The sequence below is a fragment of the Protomyctophum bolini genome (assembly GCF_963924005.1).
Source record: "Protomyctophum bolini genome assembly, chromosome: 8".
NCBI lineage: Eukaryota > Metazoa > Chordata > Actinopteri > Myctophiformes > Myctophidae > Protomyctophum > Protomyctophum bolini.
In genome coordinates this window covers 48,375,643-48,402,345 of record NC_137869.1, presented here as the reverse complement: position 1 = coordinate 48,402,345, position 26,703 = coordinate 48,375,643, and the positions used below count along the sequence as shown (strand labels likewise).

At 42.0% G+C, this 26,703-nt stretch overlaps 2 protein-coding genes across 3 annotated transcripts in view; both read left to right on the top strand.

The window, feature by feature from the left end:
- dbt (dihydrolipoamide branched chain transacylase E2) overlaps positions 1-12,554 on the top strand; it is a gene marked incomplete at its 5' end in the record, with an annotated part of 57,310 nt that extends 44,756 nt beyond the window's left edge. For both annotated transcript variants that reach the window (XM_080771267.1, XM_080771268.1), the window contains 2 exons: positions 11,996-12,067; positions 12,344-12,554. In XM_080771267.1, coding sequence (XP_080627393.1) covers positions 11,996-12,067; positions 12,344-12,511 — 240 coding nt within the window. In that variant the 3' untranslated portion in view covers positions 12,512-12,554. The remainder of the gene's footprint in view (positions 1-11,995; positions 12,068-12,343) is intronic.
- A 7,422-nt stretch (positions 12,555-19,976) lies between these two features.
- Positions 19,977-26,703, top strand: part of map1sa (microtubule-associated protein 1Sa) — a gene marked incomplete at its 5' end in the record, with an annotated part of 44,585 nt that continues 37,858 nt past the window's right edge. Inside the window, 2 exons of the mRNA XM_080770397.1 lie at positions 19,977-20,136; positions 25,284-25,385. Of these exons, the coding sequence (XP_080626523.1) occupies positions 19,977-20,136; positions 25,284-25,385 (262 nt within the window). The remainder of the gene's footprint in view (positions 20,137-25,283; positions 25,386-26,703) is intronic.

The following is a 26,703-nucleotide window of genomic DNA, read 5'->3' as shown; positions in this document are numbered from 1 at the left end:
TGAGCGTAATAAGGAGGGTGAAACGGTTATCCATTTGTACTTACAGGACGGACATTATTGTCTCATATTAAAACTGCATAAGTTCCATGGTACATCGTATGCTTGTGACGCTTGTTTCATGGGTTACAACGACAGAACTAAGCATAAATGTCTTGCGATTTGTGGAGTGTGTTACACTGACTGCGAACCGCATAAAGGTGTGCATATAACGTGTAAACAGTGCAATCAGAAATGTAGGTCGCAGTTCTGTCACGATCAACACAAGAAACTTTCTCCTATAGTTAATTTCGTAGCGTGTGACAAAATGATTTGTTGTAGGCAATGTGGTGAAGTGTACCCACAGATCGGCCGGAAACGGAAACTAGCTGACAACACAATTGAATATGGTCATACCTGTGTGCCTAGGACCTGCCACCATTGTAGGGATACCTTATATGCAGGTGTTGCCCACGCCTGTTTTATTAGCAAACCTAAAAAAGAAAAGAAAAAAACAGACGATTACATTGTATATGACTTTGAGACACAGGTGGTTCGAGGCGTTCATATTGCTAATTACGTCTATGCTATGAGCCTGGATGCAAAGCATAGCTTCGAGGCATACGGTGTTGACTGTGTATCGAGATTTGTAGACTTCTGCAGACAACCGCTGCTTATAGGATATGGTTTCATAGCACATAACGCAGCCGGTTTTGATAATCACTTAGTACTGAAAGACGTCATTAAGAGGGGTGTTAAAATGGAAACCATTATACGTGGTGCGAGAATCATTGCTATGACCGATCTTAATTATCAGCAGCGTTGGATTGATAGTTACAGTTTTCTGCCCATGAGACTAGCTGACACACCTGCAGCTATGGGATTTCAGGATATGTGTAAAGGGTTTTTCCCTCATAAGTTCAACACTCCTCATAATCAGAACTATGTGGGTGAGTATCCGCAGCCTCATTACTATGGATACGATCAGATGCGTCTGACGGACAGAAAAGCATTTATGCTGTGGTACGACAGTATTAGAGGTACGACATTTGACTTCAGAAAAGAATTGGCTTTATACTGTAAGAATGATGTGTTGGTTCTACGAACGGCTGTGACGAAATATAGAGAAGCATTCACTCTATTGACAGAAATGGATGCATTCAGCTTTACTACACTAGCCGGTGCATGTATGGGTGTTTTCAAGAATAAATTTCTAACCGAGAATACAATTGCTCTGACTTATGATGGGGCTTATCTAGGATTGGATAAAACGTATTCTACTGTTTCAATCCAATGGCTCGAATACCTGATCTATTCTGAGAAAGTGGCCATACAGCATGCATTAAACGGGGGTGAGCAGCGTTTTGGGCCGTACTCTGCGGACGGTTATGACAAGACTAATAACCGTATACTCTCTTTTCTTGGATGTTTTTGGCACGGGCACCCTGACTGTACACGAGCATGTGACTACAATCCAGTTACTAACTGTACATATGGGACACTGTATAGGCGTTTCTTAAGTAGACAAAAATATTTAGAAGACGAACATCATGTTTCATATATACCTATGTGGGAATGTGAATGGGCAAAGATGAAACGGTCGGACCCTGAGGTGCGTGCTTTCATTGAAAATGTATATAAGCACCCTGAACGATTGAATCCTCGTGATGCCCTCTACGGTGGTCGTACTACGGCTGTTAAACTGTATGATGAAGTTGTGTCGCCTACCGCGAAGATAATGTATGTAGACGTTACCTCGTTGTATCCGTATGTTCAAGCCACAATGCCTTACCCCGTGGGTCATCCTACGATTATTCTCAAGGATTTTGCCGAAATCAACACATATTTTGGCATTGCTAAATGTTCGATTCTGGCCCCTAGAGGTCTCTATCATCCCGTGTTACCGGTAAGAGCACACGGTAAGCTTATGTTCCCACTATGTGCGAAATGCGTTTCTGATTTAAATCAGGAAACAGAATGTGGTCATACTGACCACGAGAGGATGCTATCAGGAACGTGGGTGATATTGGAGATTCTAAAAGCTCTTGATAAAGGCTATGTAATGTCATCTATCGATGAGATTTGGCATTTCCCCGTGCAGACTAGTGAAATGTTCAGTGGCTACGTCAAAACTTTCATGAAATGCAAACAGGAAGCTAGTGGGTATCCTCCAGGGGTCACAACCGATGCCGAGAAAGAGAAATACATAGCAGATTATCATACTCATGAAGGTATATTGCTTGACCCCTCTAACATTTGCGTTAATAAGGCTATGCGGAACTGTAATAAGCTATTGTTGAATAGTCTATGGGGGCGTTTCTGCATGCGTAGTAATATGGATAAATGTGAGTATGTGAGCGATCCGTCTCGTTTTTCCCAGCTGCTGTTTAGTAACGACTATATCATAAGTCAGTTCAGCTTTATCACCGAAAAGGTAGCTATGATTCAATGGTCTCATAGCCATGCAGTAGCGAGTCGAGCTGCTGATATTAATGTCTTTATTGGTGCTTTCACAACATCGCATGCTCGTCTTTTTTTATATTCGCTCCTGGAGAAACTAGACCGACGTGTGCTTTATACAGACACCGATTCGTGCATATTTACATGTGAAGAAGGTGATTATGTTCCGGCTCTAGGCCCTTTTCTTGGTGATCTTACTGATGAAATTAACAATGGTTCAGGGGACGATTATATTGTAAGGTATATATCAGGTGGTCCAAAATCTTACTGTTACACTACTAAACAGGGTAAGACTGTGGTGAAATGGAAAGGGGTTACATTGAATCCGAAAAATGCCGCAATACTCACGCCAGACACCCTATTGCGATTGGTTGATTCATTCATAGCCGATCAGAAATCGCCTGCTTGTGTTCATGTATCTACAAATACTATCGTCAGGGATAAGAAGCATTTAGAACTCAGAAATGCTGTGATGACTAAACGTGTTAGAGTCGTCTATGACAAACGCAAATTGACTAATAACTATTGTACTTTACCATATGGCTACTAGTCAGCCAACTGTTAGGGGTGGTGATGGCTATCAGAACTCATTACAGCATCCATTTTCAATGATAGTTAGTGGTCCATCGAACAGTGGAAAAACCCAATTCGTATCTAATCTCATAGAGAATATAGATAGGATATTTTCTGTTGAAATACATAACATAATATATCTGTATACATGTTGGCAACCACGATTCGATCATTTACTGAAGATTCGTAATATTATTTTTATTAAAGGGATCCCTGAATCTCTAGCTGATGACAAGCTAATGCCTGTACATTCCAATAATCTGTTGATTATTGACGATTTAATGAACGATGCATGTAATAATTTGGAAGTCCAGAATGTATTTACACAGTATGTACATCATAGAAATTTAAGTTGCATTTATATTGTACAGAATCTTTTCGTTCAGGGAAAATCCAGTCGGACTATTAGTCTTAATGCAAATTACATGGTTTTATTCAAAAATGCTCGTGACACCTATCAGATATCTCTGTTAGCTAGACAGATGTATCCTGGTAACGTAAGATATTTCATAAATGCTTTTACGGATGCAACCAGTAGGCCCTACGGATACCTATTTATTGATTTTAAAGCAGCCACACTTGACGTCTATCGTCTCAGATCGGATATACTCTCAGCCCGACCAGTTGTGTACATACCTAAAAAACCCTGAAGTAGGGGAAATCATGTCTGCGAGAATCCGTAGAAATCTCATTTTTCTAGAAAGACTATATAAAGCAAGGCCTGGAAAGCGTAGGGTTATTCTAAAGAATGGCGGCCCTGACTTCCTTAACAGTTTATGCGAGATAGCTCTCAACATACTTAATGGTAAGATTCCATTATCTAGGAGACAGTACATCCTGCTTCAGAAGAAGAAAATACATTTACGGACACTAGCATCCAAAACCATTAGTGCTAGCAGGAAAAAGAGACTTGTTAATCAGACAGGGGGAGCATTTTTTCTGCCCGCCATAGCAGCAGCTCTACCGTTTCTCACATCACTTTTTACGCGTGGCTAATTACTCATTCACTACGATGGGGCATATACAAAAAATGTTTATGGTCTCACAACATGAGATAGACCGGTTGAGCCATACATCAGCTACTCCCATTCTAGATACACCTATACGTAATGTTGTTGAAAGTGTGTTAGACGGTGAAATACGTCAACTCCTTCTCACCCCTAATATAGATATTCATGAGAAAGCCAAGAGATATTCATCGGTGTTACAACGCTATCTCACACTTGTGAGACAGGGTGTTAATGATAAGTCTGTCCTTACACTTTCATTACCGCAGGGCATCGAATCTGCTACTGACGACGATTTTATAGTGTCAGATATTGTGAAACATATGCCAGCTCGTAGCAAAAAGAACGCATTGCATATTATAGACGTCCTGTCTAAGTCTAAAAATCATGTTACATGGACCCGTCAAGGTGAACTGGTCATAGATGGCACCACGGTAGTGGGCTCTCATGTATATGATCTACTAAAAAATATAACTACATCCCAGCATGTGGCTGATAAAAACAGGCCAGCCGGTTGGGATAAATTTCTAAGAAAAATAGCAACGCTAAATGTTCCACTGTCTGTTGTGCCGAATTCTAATGTAAAACATGAAATTTTGGCTTTAAGAGGGAGCACCGATGAACAGAGGGAAAGTAGTTACGAGTTAACCCCTAAGCTAAAGCGTAGAGGTAGAATATCTTCTGCTACATGGTCATCATACTGATATGATATAGTTCATTCCTTCTTATTATTTTCTTTATTTGCTATGTTTTATGAATTATGTATTATGAATATGGTTTTTTTTTTCTTGTCTCATTACGATTTTGTTTTATGAATTATGTATTATGAATATGTTTTTTTTTTCTTGTCTCATTACGATTTTGTTTTAGTTTATACTACAGATAATGTATATGTATACATCCTATGCTACAATGATGTCTATGATATGATCTTAAACTATGCTATATTACAGCATACACTCCATCTTATTACTAACTGTACCAATAATTTGTCTATTCATATGTCACTCAATTTTTTCCTAAATAAAAGAATGATTCTAAAAGACACTGAAATGTTTCAATAGATTTTTATTTCCACAATCAATTATGTATACACAAGGTTACATTATTCTTCTAGCATACTGCACACATGTAGCCATATGTCCACGACACAGGTGTGGACGTATTCGTTTAACAAATGAACATACCATTAGATCATTACATGCTGGATAACCTGTATACATTTTTAAAACATTGTGATAGGATAGCCCATGCTGAATATTACTAAGAAAAAATATACAATGTTCTCCACAGGTAGTGGCCTGCATATCCTGTACCTGTATTGTTGAATAGGATATCTTTACACAGTTCTTACATAGAAATTTTAATATAGTTTTAGGGTAATCTGCATATGTTGGAGGATTCCCAAAAGAATCAAAAAAATAACCATGCCTATCGTAACTTATATATATAGCCAACCAGTGGGAGCCAGGCTTTGACGATGGATCTGTGTTAATAACAGCTAATAGCGGCAGATTCACAACCATACCTTCTGGTAGTTCATCACATGCTAGTATACCTAAAGAGTGGGTCCTCCTATCAATCATTTTTTCAATCACCCCTTGAATTTCCATAGTATTCATATCCAAGTCTCTCAGTGATGTTACTTAGTAATGATCAATTAATACCTGTCTCCTCCCAGATATCTCAACGATTGAATCAAATACTGCATAGCATATCAGATTGACCGTTCTAGGTAATGCAACACGGAATCTGGCTTCCAGCCTGACGTTTCCCGAACGTAGAAGCGAAATGTGATCTGCCGACCCTCCGTCAGCCTCTAGATTGAAACAGAATAATGTGTAACCGTCCCCGAAATCCCTTCTAGTTATGCTCAGAGGCCGGTCTTTCAGGTATCTCCCTGTAGCGTCAATCATCTGGAAATATTCCCTAGCGTACTGACCATTAGGGAAATCGGGTTGAAATGGTCTTGATGGAAATGCTTGACCATCAGCATGTAGACATAAATATTCAATATTGTAATGATGAAACAGGAACGGATTACGTTTATAATTTCCAGTGAATCCTTCGTTATCAACGAAAGCGATTACTACAAATTTTGGAATTTGTCCTAGAAATAGATTTTCCTGATTACATACACGTGTCCCGGCAGGTATGGAGAAGTTTTTTAAACACACACGATTTATAGGGTATTTTGCATTAGTCTGTGTAATAGCTTTAGCATGAGCTATTCTGACTCCTGGGGCCACAGACACCTTTTTTACGTAGAGACTAGCTCCCACAATTTTTAACCTGTATCCTTCTGCTTCATTGTCCGCTAATAAGCAGAACTCATCTTTCGTACGGATGAATTTAATCTTAACATCAATACCATTTAGTAATAGTTTTTCCTGGAAAAACATGTCGGCATGGATCGGAGCTAATATCTCTACAATCCTGCTTCGGGCTGTGTATGCAGCCCTCCGGCCGAATCCAGTATTGTTGCCTGCTGGATCGGTATCATCCATTGATCCAGGTGAATCTTTATTGAATAAACCACAACCAAAATGTGTGGCCAGGGTATCATGTCCGAAATTCAGTAGACACTCAATCATACCACGATATGGATATGTCGAACTTGAATGTGTTATTAATGTGTCTCCGAGCATGATATCAACTTGTGAGAAGAGGGAACATCCGGGGTAATTCACTAATCCTACTTTCGCATCGGCTGGTAGGTCACTACCGTCACGTAATGTAATCTTTGCATGTACAAGAATATGGGTATTATTTAAATCCATATACTCCTCGCTGCTACCGGTAACGTAGAATTCTATAGGACCTGTATCTGTTATTGCCGATACTGGTGGAATTTCCTGGTATGTACCCCTTTCAATTGAAACCTGTGTTAGGGGAACTGTGAAGATGTCTAATTCCGTCTTGACACAGGTCTCCGACATGCTATGTAGAAGAGCCATATTACCTAATCAAAGGTCTAAAAAATGTCTCTATTATAGTTAATCGTCTGCACACTCTTGCGGCGTTTTGGTTTTGGTTTCCTACCCCCTCGACCTGCACTTTTATGTGATTTCCTCCGCTTTCCTGGCAGTAGGTCACGCCCCTGGAGACCTCTTGGTGGGCGTTTTACAGCCCTCCGTTTGTTAACCATGAAACCGGATCCATCTTGATGTGGATCGGTAACTCTGGATACCATACTCGTTACAACGTCATTGGCTATATTCTTAGCAGCTGATTTAAGGTGAGGTTTAGCTAAATTGAAACCCTTACGTAGTAGAGGTAGAGCAAAACGAAATAAACGTTTAAATATGCCACCAACACCCGATCCATACTGGGTGGCCGAACCAGCAAAACCAGGCAGCCCAGATCCTGCCTGGTTAACGTAGTATGACATATAACGTCCATCGTCAGCTATGTATGGTGCACCATACATTGTACTAAAGTTTTTTTTTTTCTTTTTCTTTTTTTTTTTTTAAACTCTATCTAGAAACTAGAACGCATAGGTCTGAAGTGTAGTTTAACTATCACCTTCCCGTACGTGAAGCGTACGTCGTGATTCTGATCGTTTTTTATAGAGATCTGTATGTCGTCTATGACCGACTTCGAGAGAGTTGTATAGTGAGGCCTGTCATACAGCAGAGTGACAATGCTGCGGGGGTCATCCGTAATATTTATACTCCGTAGAAGCGGTACATATGTGTCGCCTACCCTCTGATAATCAACTATGTCCGTATATATAAACATACTGTAGCAACCTCCATATATATCAGCAGGGTGTGGAGCATAGCCTACAGGGGTTGATGAAGGCTGTATCTGAAACGCCTCCTTAGGTGTAAATCCTAGGATGTGAGCTAGCCCTCCTTTGAACACAATGGACGCTGACTCGTCCCCGATAAAGCATACACGGTTAGTTATACTATTATACAACATGTGCAGGGACTTTGAATGCCTTGCAATACGACTGTTTATCTCCTGCAGAATTTTAGGTATGGTATCATAATGGCCATAGGGTATGGCCAAAGGGTAAGAACCGCCCGACACTCTGTCCAATGTGAGTAGAATCCGTCCATCTTCTACAGCAAAGCTAGCCCAGCTTTTAGGAAACTGAACTTCAATAATCCCCACCTGATATGGCTGTTTGAGTATAATAGGTTTAGCCAACTTTACTCGGTAATTCCATATCTTATTCCCTGGGTATACGTCTAACGATGCATTACTGGGCAATGTTATGTAAAACTCCTCCCCGCTTATTGTATCCATGATGTACGGCAGGTATGTATCCTTGAACATTAGATGTCGATGTGGTCTGTCTAGAGTTTAAGAGTTAGCCTTTAAATGCTTGAAATATCCGTCTCAGGAAGCCATGTATTAAAATGGGCCGGCCAACCAAGCCATTTTACGTGAACATATTTAACACCCCGTCGTTTTCTTGTTCCCAATATCTCTTCTATCTTATAAGCTTTTCTTTCTGTCACTGTGACCCCTTGTAACTCTTTTTCGTAGAATGTACCACGTATACCATCGTCTGCAAAATCTTTCAGTCTGTATACGGCCGGTGTACGCCCTATACACTCTGTTATCGTAAAGATCTCATCTGTAAATGTCTGTTCATAACCTTTCCTGAATATACCTCGATATTTCGATATCCTGACCGTATCCCCCACATTATATTTAAATGTAGGGAATTTCATCTGTTTTGTTTTATACAGATTGTTAAAGACAACCCTCTCGTTAGCATTATTCACATTCACAGGGGCCATTTTTATGGACCGATGGAAAGTACCATTATAACCTACCACCATATCCTGCAGCGAATCGATATATCTATGCGAATTGTTTGCAGTCAGATATCTCCACATGATAGTCTTTAATGTCCTATTCCATCGTTCGATTATACTGCATTTTGTCTCATTTGATGTAGAAAAATGTGTGATATTGTGTCGTTGCATCATTTCCTGAAATGACTTATTATAGAATTCCGTACCCTCATCTGTTTGCAATCGACGTGGTACACGTCCTTCAGATAGTATATCTTTAAATGCAGCTGTAACGCTTTTAGCCGATTTGTTTGGTAGAGGCCTTACCCACGCATATTTGGAGAAGACATCTATGCATGTCAGAAGGAAACGTAACCCATCATTTTCTTCAGAATACACAGACATGTCGACTAAGTCAGCTTGAAACTGCGCATCGATCCCACTAACCAATATTCTATTTCTAGGGAAATGTCTACCAGCTGGTGCATGCAATGTGTACGTATCTTCTCCCTCTAACCATTTTTTAACATCCGATATTTTTGGAGCAACATCCACAACTCCTTTGACCCCTGCATACAATTTGTTTACACCCCCTAAACTACCAGGGTTGGTGGGTTCGTAATACACCTTCCGCAGAGCTGTATCCATGTTGACACATATACAACAACTGTACAAGACGGTTAGGTAACTAGAGGGTTTTATTTCATTAGAGAGAGAGAGAGACATTTTACTGTTACAACGTACACAACATTTCATCAATATTGATATAAGACACCCCACCCACATCAACACTCATCATGGGTCGTGGTGTTGGACACACCCATCCATATAAACACACTTCTGCTTAGTATACGTGCAGTATGATCCCCTCCTTTAAGCTTTACATCTTGATCCAATCTTTCAATTATGTATGGCTCACCCCTCATATCACTGAGTATAACCTCAGCAGCCCCTAGAAGTCTAGGTGGTATCACTGTTTTACCACTGGTTGCTAGCACAGCATAGGCTAATGCATATGCCAACATAGGTGTGAACAATGATACACGTATATCGTCGTAATGATTCTCGAAATAAAAAATGGGGGCCTCATATAGACAACTGTGATGTCTCTGTGACGGATGATCCACACGGCATCCATAGCACTCATCCGTAAGCATACGTATCAACACTTTCTGCACACATAGACATATAACAGCTTTTAGGATAGCTACATCATCATGGTTTAAACACACATCTGTAGACAGTGGTTCTATGAACGTACTTCCATCTACAGGGGTAGATGTTCCTACAGGCTCCATCAGAGACTCCCCAAACTCTGTTATGTATGTGAGGTTCTGGGAACCTAGATCCACGGCATATTCAGGATTTAACCAATTGGTGACTGCAAACTCTGTGGAGCACTGTGCATCTTCAGTCGAGGCTAGCACAGAAGGCATTGTAGAGATCTCTGGAGACAGATGCTTCACATTGAGAGGTTCCGCAACACTCTCCAGGGAAATTATGCTCGCAAGAATATGATCTGTAATAACATGAGAAACCTGTTAGTACGATCTGTATTGCGAGAGAAAAAAAACAAAACAACTTAGAATACACCCATACACACAATATACGTAATATACACATATTTCCTTCTTTTCACAACCTCAGATTGCATGCATTTTCTTTTTATTTTGTTTTTTACCCTAGTGGATCGTATGCGTCCTCACTGTTGGACCTTCTCAGACTCAGACAAGCGAAGACAGGAAAACAGAGAACGCAACCCCCAATCTTCCATAGTATGGATCTGAACCAACCTCTATCATTAGTTTCGTCTAGAGACATCATAGGCTCCACAGATGGTTGAATGATAGGATCCCTCACCCTCCGTCTCCTCTTCTTAGGTGCCATTATCAGATCAGCATTCTCAAAAATATCAATATCCTTATAAGCAGTCGGTGTGGAAGGTTCCGTATCGCATGGTTTAGTGAAAAACATGGCATGAAAAAAATCACAGCAAACTGTTGAGTAACACACACACAGTCTATTTTGAATAAGCACACACACAGCAGCCACTAAATATAGCCAGTTCTCGCTCCACCTACCAATTTACATGACGACATGCACGTCACATCCTGTCATGAAATTTAACGGAGTACTATCTTAAGATGAATACAAATTACATGGTTGAAAAGTCATACAGTACATGCTAATTTTAGAAAAGAATGCATAATCTTTCTCGCTATTCCCTCAGTGGGAGAGAGAAACTAATACAGAGAGGGCACCCACTTCCGGTTCCCACACCACAGGGGTACCATAATGATCAACCCAACCCAAAACCATCTGGAAAAAAACAAAAATGGAGGACACGCCACGCCCCCCATATGCCCTCAGAATCAAAAGCAACAATTACAATAACAATGGCGCCTCAGGGTGCCCTTTATACTACTCTTGTTCAATTCTTTTATATTAGTTTTATTTATTTTAGCGTGTCACGTTTACATGGGACTGGGAGTTGATGTTCTGTAATTGGCCTCAGGTGGCTGTGGCCTTGCGCTGCTCAATGTGCAATACATGTGTTTCTACTTTTGTTGAAAAGCACAGAACTTGCCGATTTCATTTATTGTTTTGTGTAGGCCAATGCTTATTTAGTAGGCCTATTGTATTAGCCTATTATAGGCTATTCCTAACCCTTCCTGACCGGTCCGCGATACATGTGTGCGTATACTGTAGCCTACGCACTAGTGCACTGATTGACATTTGACAGCAGGCCGCGTGACCGGCAAGATGATTGTTTTAATCCTCCCATTTCACTTCTAAAATAAACACCATATTTCTTATGGAAAACAATGTGTGTAATTCTTCTTCTTCCTCGTTGTAATATTGTTATGTTTAATGGTTAATAGTGCGCATTGTATTATGGGGGAAAAACGGTGTATTTGTGTATTTTTTATGGGTAAAATAGCGCATTTTTTTCTTAACGGATAACGGTTAATTAGCCGGCAAGTCCTGGCGGTAACCGGTTAATACAATCTTCCCATTTGGCCATCCCTAGAACCATTAGATCTGTAAGACCTCTATCAGCTGGGAACTACTGGTGACCTCACAGTGGGGAACCATTAGATCTGTAAGACCTCTATCAGCTGGGAACTACTGGTGACCTCACAGTGAGGAACCATTAGATCTGTAAGACCTCACACTAGAATAACAGTGAGAATAATAATTATGCATGTCTTCTTCTGTGGTCAGATTGGAGGAACGTACGCCAAGCCAGTCATACTGCCCCCTGAGGTGGCCATCGGTGCTCTGGGAAAGATACAGGTAATGTATACTATAATACTACTAATAACTGCTACTAGTTAAAAAAAAAGTTAAAGTTAAAATATATTATATATATTTATACTAATGAGCAGCATATTGAGGATAAAAATGAGGACAGAAAAGTGATTGGCCGGAATGACATTCGTGATGATTTGATTGGCTGAGCACGGAATATATGATGATGATAAGAGCACCCTTCCCTTCACACAAGTGTATTTTTTTTAATATCGTGTGTGTGTGTGTGTGTGTGTGTGTGTGTGTGTGTGGTTGGTTTAGGTTCTCCCCAGGTTCGACCTCCAGGGTCAGGTGGCCAAGGCTCACATCATGGTGGTCAGCTGGTCAGCTGACCACCGCATCATCGACGGAGCGTCCATGTGCCGATTCTCCAACCTGTGGAAGGATTACCTGGAGAACCCTTCATCCATGGTCCTGGACCTAAAATGATCCTAATATGTACCCCTATTTACCCCTAGACCACCCCCCCCCCTCCCTACACACACACATCTAACCCCCGTACCCTCGACCTTTACCCCCATACCACCACCGTGTGTCGATTCTCCAACCTGTGGAAGGATTACCTAGGGCAGGGGTTTCCAAAGTGGGCATCTTTAAATGATAATTAGGAAACCCAAATGGACGCTTGTATGGATCTGTAACGTTAGGGTCCATTTGTTCTCTCTCAGAGTTAAATTAACTTTGATTTTACAATTTTCATTGAGATAGAAATGCCATTAAATGGGGGACCGTAACCTTAATTCAAGTCAAACCTGGGGGTGGTTGGTGGTTGAGAATCACTGCTAGACCCGTAAAAATCTTCACTTATGGGGGGGGGGGGGGGGGGGGCGTCCTTGGCATATAATTTCTAAGGGGGTCCGCAGGCTAATGTGTGTAAATTTGGGGGAACTTGACATGAAAAGGTTTGATAACCACTGACCCTTAGAGAAGACTTCAGCCACGGCCCTGGACCTAAAAGAATACTAAGATCTGGACCTGGTCTAGAGATCCCACACACCCAGACCCACCATGTGTACCCATTACACCCACCCAACCCCAACCCTAGCCCCCCAATCCTTCCCTGGACTTTGTCTGCGTCTAAAACCACAAGCAACATGCTAATTACGGATGTCCCGATACACTTTTTTTCGTTCCCGATCTGATCCCGCAATTGCTGTGTTGGCCGATACCGAGTACCGATACCAGAGAGTCATATTTATAATAATAAAACAAAAAAGAAGACTTATTTTTATCTCGTGTTGTTAATAGCAGACTCCTCCTCACTCAAATGTGCACTTGCAATTCGGGCAACTCGAAAGCAAACTCCACATGCCCCCAAATTTTATTTACCTGCCATATAGTGTCAACCCCCTTACCCGTGTGTCGGATCGGTGGGTCGATATTCGCTGATACCGTTATGACCCGATATGACCAAAAAGGGCCGATATCGATACAGTATCGGGACATCTCTACTAATCGGTATGCTGCTATCCAACATAACGGCATACTGTGTCGATACCGGGCCGATCGTGACCAAAAATAATCTGATCGGGATCGGTTCCCGAAAAAGACCTGATTGGGAGCACCTGTAGTTAGTGTGCGTAGTATGTCGCCGTGCAGTTTCAGACGCAGCTGGTGGATTTCTCTCTCTAACTAACGTGTCTTTGTGTCGTCGCCTTCCTTCCTTTCCTTTCCTGTTTTTGCTCTCGTTTCCTCGTTGCCTTACGTCTAGACGGGATCTAGGATGTTAAATAACTGTTACTGTACAGCCCTGGAACGTGAAAATTATGAAATGTACAAAGAAATCTGATGACTTCATGCTGATCTAGTAGCCTGTAAAATAACTGTGAACCATGATTTCACATTACGACCTTTTTACAAAACAAGTCATGCATAAATCACATTTTAAAGCTGCTCAAATGAAAATCCCACTTTACAACTGTGCTTTATCACGTGGTTTTAGAACAGCCGATGGGGTTGTGGGTTGTACTCGCGTGGTTTTAGGACAGCCAATGGGATCGTGGTTTGGATGTATTATACTAGTACTTGCTCATCCCTCTCATCCAATGAGCTCATCTTCGACTTCGGATTGGTTCTCAAATGGCAATTAAGTGTTGTGATGTCATGAGGGGGGGGGGCGTGTTTGTTTATGCTTTGTTTGTGAGTGAGATTATTCTGTGAACAATAAATATGTTTTTTTTCCACAACTAGTAAGTTGTAAAAACCATAATGTAATGTAGTTGTAAAATCTGTTGGACCATTTTAGCCTTCATTCAACACGAGGTCTACCTTCTAAAAACAGTGGTTTTCTATCATTTTCATATCAAGGCCCATTCTTTATTTGGCATTTGAGCCACGGACCACCATTTTGATGACATTTTGCCTCTCAGAAACAAAAATAAAGAATATTTCCTTACAGTTCGATATGATTTGGTCCACAATTCCATGCTGGAATTTCGTAGGAGAGATAACACGCAAATGTTGATCAAAATAACAATTCTTCTACATTCTCTCTAAATAATGTAGACCATCAAATGAAGCCCGGGTGCAGAGTTAAAGATCTACAAGGGTCCATTTGGTTACCAACTCTCCATCATTTAGCTGGGGACAACCTCGAACCCCCTCAAGTCCCACTGGTGGTCCCCGGACCACTGGTTGAAAGCCACTGTTCTAAAACGCATGTAAAGCTGCAATCTGTGATGTTGACTGTAATGTTGACCTGTGTTCAAACCCGGCTCATCCCCTGGTTCACCGAAGTAATTTCTCTATGGAGAATAACATGGGCTCATCTTAAAATTGTCTCGTATAAGACTTCTGGTCTAAAAATAATCAAACTGTCTCGGCGAATCAGTCATATATATTTCATGTAGTCTGTTTCTAGTGAAGATTTAACTAATTCAGCAGCAGTACAACAATAGCGTTTTCTCTCAGTTGGTTCTTCATATATCCATATCGGTGAAACGGCCGGGATGATTTGTTTATTTTTTCACACAGTTCTTAAATGAGGCGATCTAAAATCCCCCTATGGGGATTACAATGCAAATAAAAAGTGCATGGACCACTGGACGTAGCGCCCACTACTGATATTGACATCAGACTTCGGTGCTCTTGCTGCTGGACATAATAATATAAGACAGAATGCCCGCTTGGCCAGGGGGGGGGAGATATTGCACTTTGAGCTCTTCAGGCAGTAGACCGGGGTCTAAAATGTATCAATAGAACCACTTCCTTAACCATAGTATTGTATACATTGTCACAAGTGACGCCTTGTTTTTTAGTGATTGATTACTTAGTTCCGACACCATTATTAGTCCGACAGTCATTAGACCGACAACCTACCTCTATCCCTAACCTAACCGTAACCGCAAGCACGGGAGCAGCGCATGTCCGAGCGCTAGTCCGGCCGTTGTTCCCGCATGTCGGAACTAATGCTACGTCGGAATTACGTTCGGATCCCTCATTAAGAATTAAAGAAAATTCCTTTGGGGTTCTATGTATTCAATTCATCAACATGGCATCAAAATAATCTGATGTTTTAAACATTAACCTCCCCTTGTTTTTCTTTTTCTTGTTTTTTTTTGTTTGTCTTTTCCACGCCAGTTTAGAAAAAAACAGTTATTCCCATTTTAAATGAATGCTGTCGGGACATTCTACATAAAATGAGAATTTATCCATGTTTTTTTCTAACTAGTTGAGGCCATTCTTTCAGTCTTCCGCCAGTGTTTTTGGCCCGCAATGTGTCCACGATTGCAGTGGCGGGCGGTTCAACGGTTCTTTACTCATTGGGCCGTCGGGGGGGGGGGAGATTGCTTTGACCAAAAACGTAATCCGGGAAAATAATCCGAGGTAATTGTATTTTCTTCTATATCTGATAACGTGGAGGTGGACGGCAGGCTAAATGTTCACTTCCGGTTCATTCCCGGTTGTATCGCCCGGTCTCCTAGCAGCCGAGTCATCCATACGTCGGCGAAGAGCGGCATCTATCGTTGACCACTGAAAAGACCACATGGCGTGATATGATCGTGCTTGGCAGTCGATGAGTTTTATTGAAATGAATAGCAGATTGCAGCTTTAATATTACGTCACAGTGATGAGGGGACCGACGTGACCGGAAGTCATGTGACCACAGACATGATCATGTGACCTGAAGTCACATGACCACAGACACGATCATGTGACCTGAAGTCACGTGACCACAGACACGATCATGTGACATGAACATGGAAATTAATTAATGTTGTTTAATGTCATTATTATTATTACTGATTCTCCAAGTGTGGTTCCGGGCCTCTCCCAGGTCCCTGGCGCTGCACCAAATCCAAGGGCCCTGTGTACGCGCATGCATGTGATGCGCAACTGTTTTGCGTTTGCGCGCCCAGTGAATGAACGCGCATGCGATCAGCGCACCGCCAGCACTATTGCCACTGATCCCCGACTGACTGTCTCCTCCCACCGAGTGGTTAAAAAACTGACGACCAAAAACACTACTAGTGGGAGTTCCTGTGTTGCGTTACATTGAAATCGGTGATCTATGAATGCAGTTTCGACGGAAGTAACGACTGTACGTATTTAAAATATAGACTCGCACAGGGGCCCTGCAAGCTGTGGGCCCTTGTGGTTCCATTGTTAATTAGATCCGGGACCTCCTGGGGGGGCTGGCGGAGGTTCCAGGGGGTCCCTGGCAAAATGAGGAACATAATCCCTGTTTTATGTTTTGGCTACTCGAAAATAGCCAAGCTACAAACTATTTAAAATGACCTGATCTATACAAGCTTGCATAGTTCAACGATTTCTGAAACATATTGACATGTCAAATCTCTTTTGGCCTCCATGCACAAACTCTGTTCTGATGCATATCCATTTGGGGAAAATGTAATCCGCAAATTTGAGCCTTTTTATGACAGATCTGTGCATTTTACACAGCACTCTGAAGCCTTGTTAAATCTATCCCATAATTAGCACTGTTGGGGGGGTTTGTCGCTAGGTTAAGTATGTCAGCTATTTTGTTTGTTTTTGTTTTAGGATTTTGTTTTATCTGGTTTCTGTTTTCTTGTTTGGTTTTAGAAGAATATAGTATATATATGAAACAAATATAAACAGACAGTGCTGTAGCATTTTTGTATTATAACTTTTTGGGGGTCAGTTTTAGTTCGGTGAGAGAATGTACTTTATGTTTGTATTTGATGGCAGTGGCTCCTTTTTTAGGTGAAAATAATAAAGTTGTGTTTGGATGTATTTGACGGGCGTGGCTCATTTTTGGTGAAAATAATAGTTTTAAACAATAAGAGGCAAAAGGCTGAAGCAGCGTTTCCTCTTTGCATTCTGTTGATCAGTGTTTTGTTCTTATAAATGCTTAGTGTGGTTGCCCTAACGGCAACCAGCCCGCGTTGGCAGTGCGCACTTGAGCCATATTCATGACAAATCGACCGGCTTCACCGGGAATCGTGCTTGCTTTTTTTCTAAGAGATATGTTTAATAATTGATATTAATTTATTCATGCTTGAAATTTCCCCTTTGACTTGAATTACGGAGACCGTAAGCGCTATAGTTACAACCCATAATTATAAACAAATCGGAAATCAATCTTTATTGTTACATTACAAGTAACATAGGTGGAATTCTTGGTTGTGCAGGCGCATCATTGCAGTTAAAAGATAGAGGGGAAAAACAAAGTGCATAGTACAGGACTAATCTACATGATATAATGTGTATGCATGTAAAATAAATAGAAGTTGATGTAGCCTATGTGTGGAGTCTACTAAAACAAGTGTGCAGTGTCACCAGACCTATAGTCCGTCAGCCAGGGTTGTGGTGTGGGACATTTTGTATATAGTTTTATTATACATTTTTTTTGCCTACAATATTGTCGACCGGCTGTCTGTATTGAGCAATTTTTATAGGGGTTTATAACTAAGTGACCATTGACAGGCAAAAATGTCAAAATTTCATTATGCTTTACGTAGCATGTGGCATGTCAAACTAGGGGTTTTTCATGATTCTGAATCAAGTCCAAGCATTGTTTTGCACAAAAAACACTCCTTGGGCTAAAAACAGCCATTGCAATCATCACTAATGAGATGACATTTTGGGGAATTTGGGCACATTTGGGAAAGTGGCTCAAGTGTGCTTGAAATGGATTCAGAATCTAGTTTGACACGTCACATGCTACAGTACATAAAGCATAATGAAAAATTGAAAATCGTATAGGCCAATAGGATGTTAATGGTATGGTCACTTATAAACCCCTATTAAAAAAGTTGCTCAATGCCGACAGCCGGTCAGGAAGTGGATTCCTGAATTTATAGACAATATTTTAGGCCAATAAAAAAAGACTACCAAATTTCCCACTTTTAACAAAAGAAGCCTAGCTGTCAGCTGCCGGACTACTAGTTCTTGTCAGCAGTCTAATTGTTGATAAAGTAGAAACTGTTTAAAAGAGACTGCTGCTCTTGATGCTCGTGTAACGTTTGCCCGGCCATGGGCGCAGCAGTGACTTGAACAGGCTATGGCTGGGGTGATGGGTTGTCCCTGATGATGTTTTCAGCCTTATAGCCACACACGTGTCTCGTGTATTTCTTGAACCCTAAGCCGTTCCAGCCTATGAAAATGGGCAGGGGTGAGGTGGGTTCTGGGAGTAAGGCCAAGTAGTAGCCTGACAAGTTTGTTTTGGGAAGTCTGGAGCCTTGTTTTAAGGGCCTTTGAGGTGCTGTGGTATCATGAGGTGCATGCAAAGACACCTTGTACGAGGGCTCCTGTTAGGGTCTTCAAGGTGTAAACGAAGTCCACACCCACAACACCAGAGGGAGTGCAACAAACCATGTACAACCCAGATTCGGCACAAACAAGGGACTAAATTATTTTCGCTCCTATGAACGCCCTACTAACAGTCATTAAGACATGTGAATCCCTTGACTCCTTCAAAACCGCTCTCAAAGGGCACCTACGGATGGCTGCAATTCGAAACTGGCCTCTGTAAAATCTGAATCCCCCCCACCACCCCCCATTTTTCCCCTCACTGTGTATATCCTTTCCCTTTTTGCTTCCTACATGATGAATTCCTGTTCTGTTCTTTGACTACATAGAAGTGTCTATTTGTATGTCTCTAAATGTTTTGATGAATTGAACAATGTGGACCCTGTTGTAAACAAGTGTAATGCTTAATTGGGTCGTCCACTCACAGTTGACAGTCTCTGTATTGAGTTTGTGCTTAAAATGTATACTGTAATTCTACAAACTGTTAATAAATATTTCAATCAATCAATCAATCAATCAATCAATCAATGCCGCATTTGCCAGCGTCCACTTGTGTTTGATGTGGTCACTCAAATAGAGTAAAGTAAAAGTACCTCAAAGTTGTACTTGAGTACATACATGAACATGAGTAAATGTACTTAGCTTCTTTCCACAATTGCCTGGTTCAGTGCAAATCTACATAAAGAAAGAAAGAAAGAAAGAAAAGGAATCTCTGGGAAAGTGAAAGAGTGAAAATAAATTCCATCATAATAAGAAACAGAGAATATTAATTCATTCATTTCTTAAACATGTAGCGGCTCACACTGCGAGCTGTTAGAGTAGTGAAAGATGCAGTTCACTGGGGGTTAATTGCTATTATACAGTAAAACTAAAATCACTCACTTATAAAAGCACTTTTACTCACGCACGCACGCACGCACACGCGCGCGCGCACACACACACACACACACACACACACACACACACACACACACACACACACACACACACACACACACACACAAAAACACACACACACACACACACACACACGCACACACACACACACGCACACACACACACACACACACACACACTTTCCCTTACGTCATAAAACGTCGCCCCCTCCTCTTTTTCTCGTCTCCGGTTGATGACGTCATCATTTGTAGTGTGTGAGACCAACATGGCGGCGACGGCGGCGGCGGAGCAGCAGCATAATAATAACTTTAATAACTTTAAAAACTTTGACGAAAATAAGTTCAGCCTTTTAGTGCTGGTGGGTCAGTTCGACCACCTGACGACTCCAGGGCTGCTGGAACTTGTAGTCCAACAGGTCGACGCGGGTCAGTTTGTTTTTACCGACTTTTTTCATTTGTATTCATTGAGGTTGAACTTGAAGAAAGCCACGGTGAAAAAAAAAACATAAGAACTACAAGCTCACAACGCGTCGCTGTGAGCTTGTACGTCTGATGTTTTGACGTTTTGTATCTTGAACTCTACATGTGTGTGTGTGTGCGCGCGCGCGCGCGCGTGTGTGTGCGTGCGAATCTTATTAGGGTCTGGACCATAGAGTATACTCTATGGTCTGGACTCTGACTGGGACATTTTGTTTCCCTGTCAAAATGTGTTTCCTCTCCAGTGTGTGTGTGTGTGTGTGTGCGCGCGCACACTGTGCTTTGGATATAAAGATGCTCTTTCTCGAATGTATCTAAATCTGTAAATAACTTCTTCATGGCGGTGGGGCGGAGGCGGAGGGGTGTTGTGGCAGGACATGTTTCCCTGTCTGAATTATGCTTCCTCTCCACTGTAAATGCATGGTGGGTGAGTGATGGTGTGGTACATTTGGTTTCCCTGTTAGAATGTGTCTCCTCTCTCCAAAAATCAATGTGTGTGTGTGTGTGTGTGTGTGTGTGTATGTTTTCAGTGTAATGAATCCCGGGATGCAGGGATGGTCTTTTAGATGAGTCCCAGGGACATGTGATGAGTCCCACTTCAACAACGTTAGGAGTCATATTTTGCCATTTTTACAAATTGCAGCATTTAACTCCCATTTCATTTTATATGGTTATAATGTGGTTATATTCATGTAGAAAACGGAAGAAGAAATTATTATTATAACTAAAGCTAGTAAAATAAACGGTACAGTAGTGCATCCCGTGCAGGGCCGGATTAACCATCAGCCGCTATGTGCAGCTGAACAGGGGCATGTGGCAAGTGGGGACATATTAAAAAAAAAAAAAAAAATTATCAGGTCAGGCCAGCCAGCCACAAACAGCGCAGCAAAAACAATCTCTCCTAAGCTCAGGCCAGGCCAGCCACAGTCAATTTAAATTCAATTCAGGCAGTGTTGCTGCAGCACAGTGCAGCGCACTAAACTGCCCTTTATAAAAAGTTTATAAACACTGTTAATGGAGGGAAGAAGTTAATAATATAAATAACATCAGATGGTACATTTCTCATGTGAAATTGCTTTAAAGGCCCCCAAAATGTCCCCCAGGGGCCCCAAATTTTTGGCGCGCGACTTGGTGAGATCTGCCTCTGAAAAACTTTTGCAGATAGAACAGTCAGTGTTTCCCAAACTGGAAACGGGCACTAGGGACATGTGGGCACATGGACAACTGCCCAATTGTCCAGGTGCCAACATGTCCCTAGTGCCCAGTTGTCCTGGTGCCCACATGTCCCTAGTGCCCAGATGGTTTTGGTGCCCGGAAAATGCCCAAGAAATGGCCAGAAAATGCCATTAAAAAAAGAAAATCTGCGCCCTCGCTTTGCTCGGGTGCGAGAGTCGCATTTCTGAAATGCATTTTACTGGTAAAAAAAAAAAGAAAACCAATGTAATTTATTGCAATGGTTGCCAGTTGTATTCCAGTGAAGTTGTACTATTTGCCTATACCTTATTGTGTTCCATGTGTTCGGGGTTGGTCGTGCCCGCGCTATGGGGGGGGGGGGGGGGGGGCATTAAAAATGATCTGCACAGGGGCACTCATGGGGGTTAATCTGGCCCTGATCCCGTGCATGCAGAGGTCGTTGTTTTATTGCGTCCCTTAACTATAACTCCGTTTTGGGATGCAAAATGCACCCTATTTTAATCTCTGGGTAAGGGACATTTTATGGTTTCCCTATCAGAATATAATGTTTCCTAAGTCTCCCTTTTACCAACATGCACCGGGCGTCAGGGGTGTCACAGGGTATCTGAAGGCGGGTGGGGGGATGAGCGTGGGGAGCGTTCCGCTGGCGTACAGCTGGCGGAACTGCTCAGCTTGGTATTCCTAAAGTAACCTAAGTAAATTATGCTTAAACGGTTAAACCTCACCTTATTACTAACCTTAACCTCAGTAAACCTGTTCCAAAACGTAACCCTATTCCTAAACGTAACCCCAGTAAAACTATACCTATAAGTATAATAATAATAATAATAAAACTTTATTTGTATAGCACCTTTCATGACATGAAATGCAGCTCAAAGTGCTTTACAGAGAAATGGAGGATAAAAGAAAAGCAAGGCAACAAGTATAACCCTAAACTTTTTTCTAACCTTATTCTCTGTAAAAAATAAAGAATACAAGAACCGCCGCACCGAGTGGTCGACGGGGGGGGGGAAAAAGAGGGCAAACGGATTATGGGCGACGGTACATGTTACCGTGAAGGCTCATTCATAGTCTGGATTTTCGGTGGTTAGGTGACCACCGAACTACAACATGACGTCACGAGCCGCGGTGAAGAGCAAACCACCGCCACCGCTCCAGCCCAGTTATTTCAGCTCCGGTGGTCAGCTCACCACCGGAGCGGTGGTCACCTCACCACCGAAAATCCAGACTATGAATAGGTCTTTAGACTGTTCCCGTTCCGTCTCCACTCCGATGGATGTGGGTGGTGGTCTGGCATATATTTTGTTTCCTTTCCGCTGTAAATGCATCATATGGTGGTCTGGCATATATCTTTTGTTTCCCTGGCAGAATACCATGCATGGTGGGTGTTGGTATGGGGACTGCCCATGGATCCGGTTAGTCCGAACATGCGCAAAGGTTGTCGAACATGCGCAAAGGTTGTCGAACATGCACTGCGTGTTGTCGAATATGCGCTGCTGGTTGGCAACATGCGCAAAGGTTGTCGAACATGTGCTGCTCCTGTGCTTGCGGTTATGTTTAGGTTATGGTTAGAGACGGGGTTAGTAATTTCGGAACAATGGGAGGTCGGAAACAATGACATGGCACCGTTGGTAATTGGCACATCATGTTTCTCTGTCAAAATGTGTTTCCTCTCCACTGCAAATGCATGATGATGGGTGGTGGTATTTGGTTTCCCTGTCAGAATATGTTCCCCCTCCAGTTGCAGAACCTCAGATTGCATTGTCCATCATTATACAGCCATTAGATGGTCTTTTTTTCTTCAGGCCAGGAACCCCTTATATATGAGAGAGAGAGAGAGAGAGAGGGAACCTCCTTAGCTGAGAGAGATTAAGCAGGGACCCCCTTAGCTGAGAGAGATTAAGCAGGGACCCCCTTAGCTGAGAGAGAGAGATGAAGCAGGGAGCCCTTGGCTGAGAGAGCGAGATTAAGCAGGGACCCCCTAAACTGAGAGAGAGAGATGAAGCAGGGACCCCCTTAGCTGAGAGAGAGAGATGAAGCAGGGACCCCCTTAGCTGAGAGAGATAGAGATGAAGCAGGGACCCCCTTAGCTGAGAGGTATGAAGCAGGGACCCCCGATCTACAAGCTCATAACGTGGCACAAAGTGACGCATTGTGCGCTTGTAGATCTGCTAGTTTGAGTCCCGGGCAAAATGTCTAATCTGTCTGTTGGGTCTCGACTTGAAAAATGTGGGCAGTCATGAAATTCCTGAAAATATTTTAAAATGGATAAAATCACACCTGTGTGAAGTGAGGGGCGCTCTAATCATCGTACATCGAGAGAGAGAGAGGAGAGAGGAGATTTGTTTCTCACACGATTCTCATCGACATCAAAGTGCTCGACTTAAACGTCTCTTAAAGACTCTTGTGTCAACTACATTAGATTAACTAAAATGAATTGGACAGCCAGCCAACTAGTGCTGTTCTTGCTCAAATTTAGAAATGAGATCTTGGTGTCTGAACTCTGAATCTATATTGCGACCTTTTTCCGAGAGAGAGGGAGAGACAGACAGAGAGGCTAATGGTTTAGCAGTTAAATGCAGCTGATAATCTGTGCGTGTTTGACATTAAACGGTCATGTTTGTCAGTAAACAAACTCATAACTGATGCAGTTCCTTTATCCCATTCAGGACGGGAACCCCTTTTGGTGTTTTAATCATTATGTTATACTTTTGCTTTAGCTATTGAAAGATATCGGATCTACAAGCTCGTAGCGCGGCACACGGTGACACAGGTGACACATTTTGAATGTTTAAGTGATCAATCAATTAATCTGATTATGGCACTCATTTAGCCATCACGGCTTATACATTTGATTTTAGGTTATTTTAGACATGTTCAAACTAACAGAAAAAAACATTAAAGATGAATAATTAATTCAAACATATTATGTTTTGCTCAGTTGCTGATTAGGCTGCTAAATAAAGCAACCATTGTTGTGTGTGAAATTCTGCCCTGCAGTCGCTACTGTGCATGTGCAACAGTCATCAGATTGTATTGGAAGGGAGATGGGCTCACTCCTCTTTGTTTAGTTACATTCAACACTGGAAAAACTATGAAAACAAACATGATTAATTGTAAAAAAAAGATATTACTAAATTAGTTGGCAACCAATTAGCCCTTCGCTAAATCCCACCAGCTCAGTGGCCTTGTGGTTAGAGTGTCCGCCCTGAGACTGGGAGGTCGGGGTTCAATCCCCGTCCGGGTCATACCAAAGACTCTAAAAATGGGACCCCGTACCTCCCTGCTTGACACTTGGCATCAAGGGTCGGATTGGGGGGTAAGACCCCCGTGACATACTAGCGTCATGTCCAGGGGTTGTACTTGTACATCAAGCTGCCTCGCCCTATGGGCCTCATGGCTCGGCAAGGCTATACTTACTACTTAAATCCCACCTCAATAATTTACCGATAAGGCTGTCAATTATCAATCAACTCCTGAATTGATCGATAATGTGCATTACCTAGATCAAACACCTTGGCTTACATCAAACTTCCCATATCACTGAACAAAATGTGTTCCTTTGAGTTTATATGTGCGTGCCCATATCACTTGGCACTAGCCTCGACGACAATACAGGCGTATGTATGCAAAGGCTTATGTAATGTCTACATTTTATGTAGACATAGCAGACTCTACAGTGTTTACTCATAGCTTCACTGTCTGTACAGATATTCTACTGTTAGACGGATGTTAGGCTCTTAACTTGCGTACATGATCCTTGATGACTATTTCTATGTATTTGATGTATTACCATGTGGTGTTCTTGCTTACTGTAAATCGCTCTGGATTAAGACTGTGCTAAATGCCTACATTGTAATGTGTGTGTGTGTGTGTGTGCGTGTGTGCGTGCGTGCGTGCAGGTATAAGGTCGTGGGACATTGACCTCAGTGTGTGTAACTTGGACCACCAGCTCAAACAGTTTGTGTCCAGACACTCTGCTTTCTACTCTGACGAAATACAAGGTATGTTTATTATTAATATTATTATTATTATTGTCTCCACCAGGCCGAAGGTATGTTTTGTCCGTGTGTGTGTGTGTGCATCCGTCCGTCCGTCTGTGTACAGCTAATCTCGGGCACCGTTAAAACCGGTCGATGCCAACCTTTGCACACACACTCCCTGGATGCCAACGACGAACCGATCTGCCCCGAATTTTCCAGAACGGCCTGTTATAGCGCCACCATGCTGCAGCTTTTCACATTTTTTTTCCACCAGGCATGGGGAGAGAGTATGTTTTGCACTCCGTCTGTGTATGTGTGTGTGTGTGTGTCCGTCTGTGTACAGCTAATCTAATCTCTGGCAAATTTTGCGCACACACTGTCAATTATCACCCAACGATGAACCTCTTCCCCACATTTTCCAGAATGTCCTGTTATAGCGCCACCAGGAGGCCGACTTTTGAAAAACGTATATTTTAAACTTATGAGTAAACTTATATTACTCCTCCAGATTCTGTCCAAAAATCCCACAAATCGTTACACAGCATCTCTATAATCATGTGTTCATGCAATAGCCTATCTAAAAATCCAAATGGAGTTTTAGATAGGCTATTGCATTATAGATTTGAAGTTTTATATCTGTGATCGGCAAAATAATTCAGTGTTTTTAATGGCACCTCTGTCTTTTAAAACCTGTGAATGTGATCATGCTGAAAGTTGAATAAACAAAAGCCTCAAATCATGAACGCAGCATGCAATTTACGTGAAATCTTTCAGAGACGTTCCTACTAGGCTGAGGAATATATCCCACCCTCTTGATATTGGCCTGTTATAGCGCCACCAACAGGTGGATTTTTGCTAAACACATTTTTGGAACAAAATGCCTCAAACCATTCAATTGCCATCCAAGGCGTAAGAAGAAATGGCCCGTCTTCACATTGGCCAATTATAGCGCCACCAGGAGGCCACAACCTGACCTGGCCTGGTGGACACCTGTGCCCCGAGGGGCACTTTTTCTAGTTATTATTAGAAAATAGCAGATCTACTGTAGGAGCTCAATGTGCTCGTAAATCGGAAATAGCAGATGAGCGTTGTAGAACTTGTAGATCTGCTATTTTCAAAAGTAAAAGCCCAGACCATAGCAGTTGCAACTCCTTGCGACAACACCGTTTTAACCTATTCAGGACCCCCTTTTGGTGTTTTAAGCATTATGTTATACTTCAGCTGTTGAAAAATAGCAGATCTACAAGCTCTAGCTCTATAGCTATATGGCTATTTTAGAAAAATCGTGAACGTGTGACGCAAATCTTTGAATATAAATATATTCTTTCAGAGCGGACAT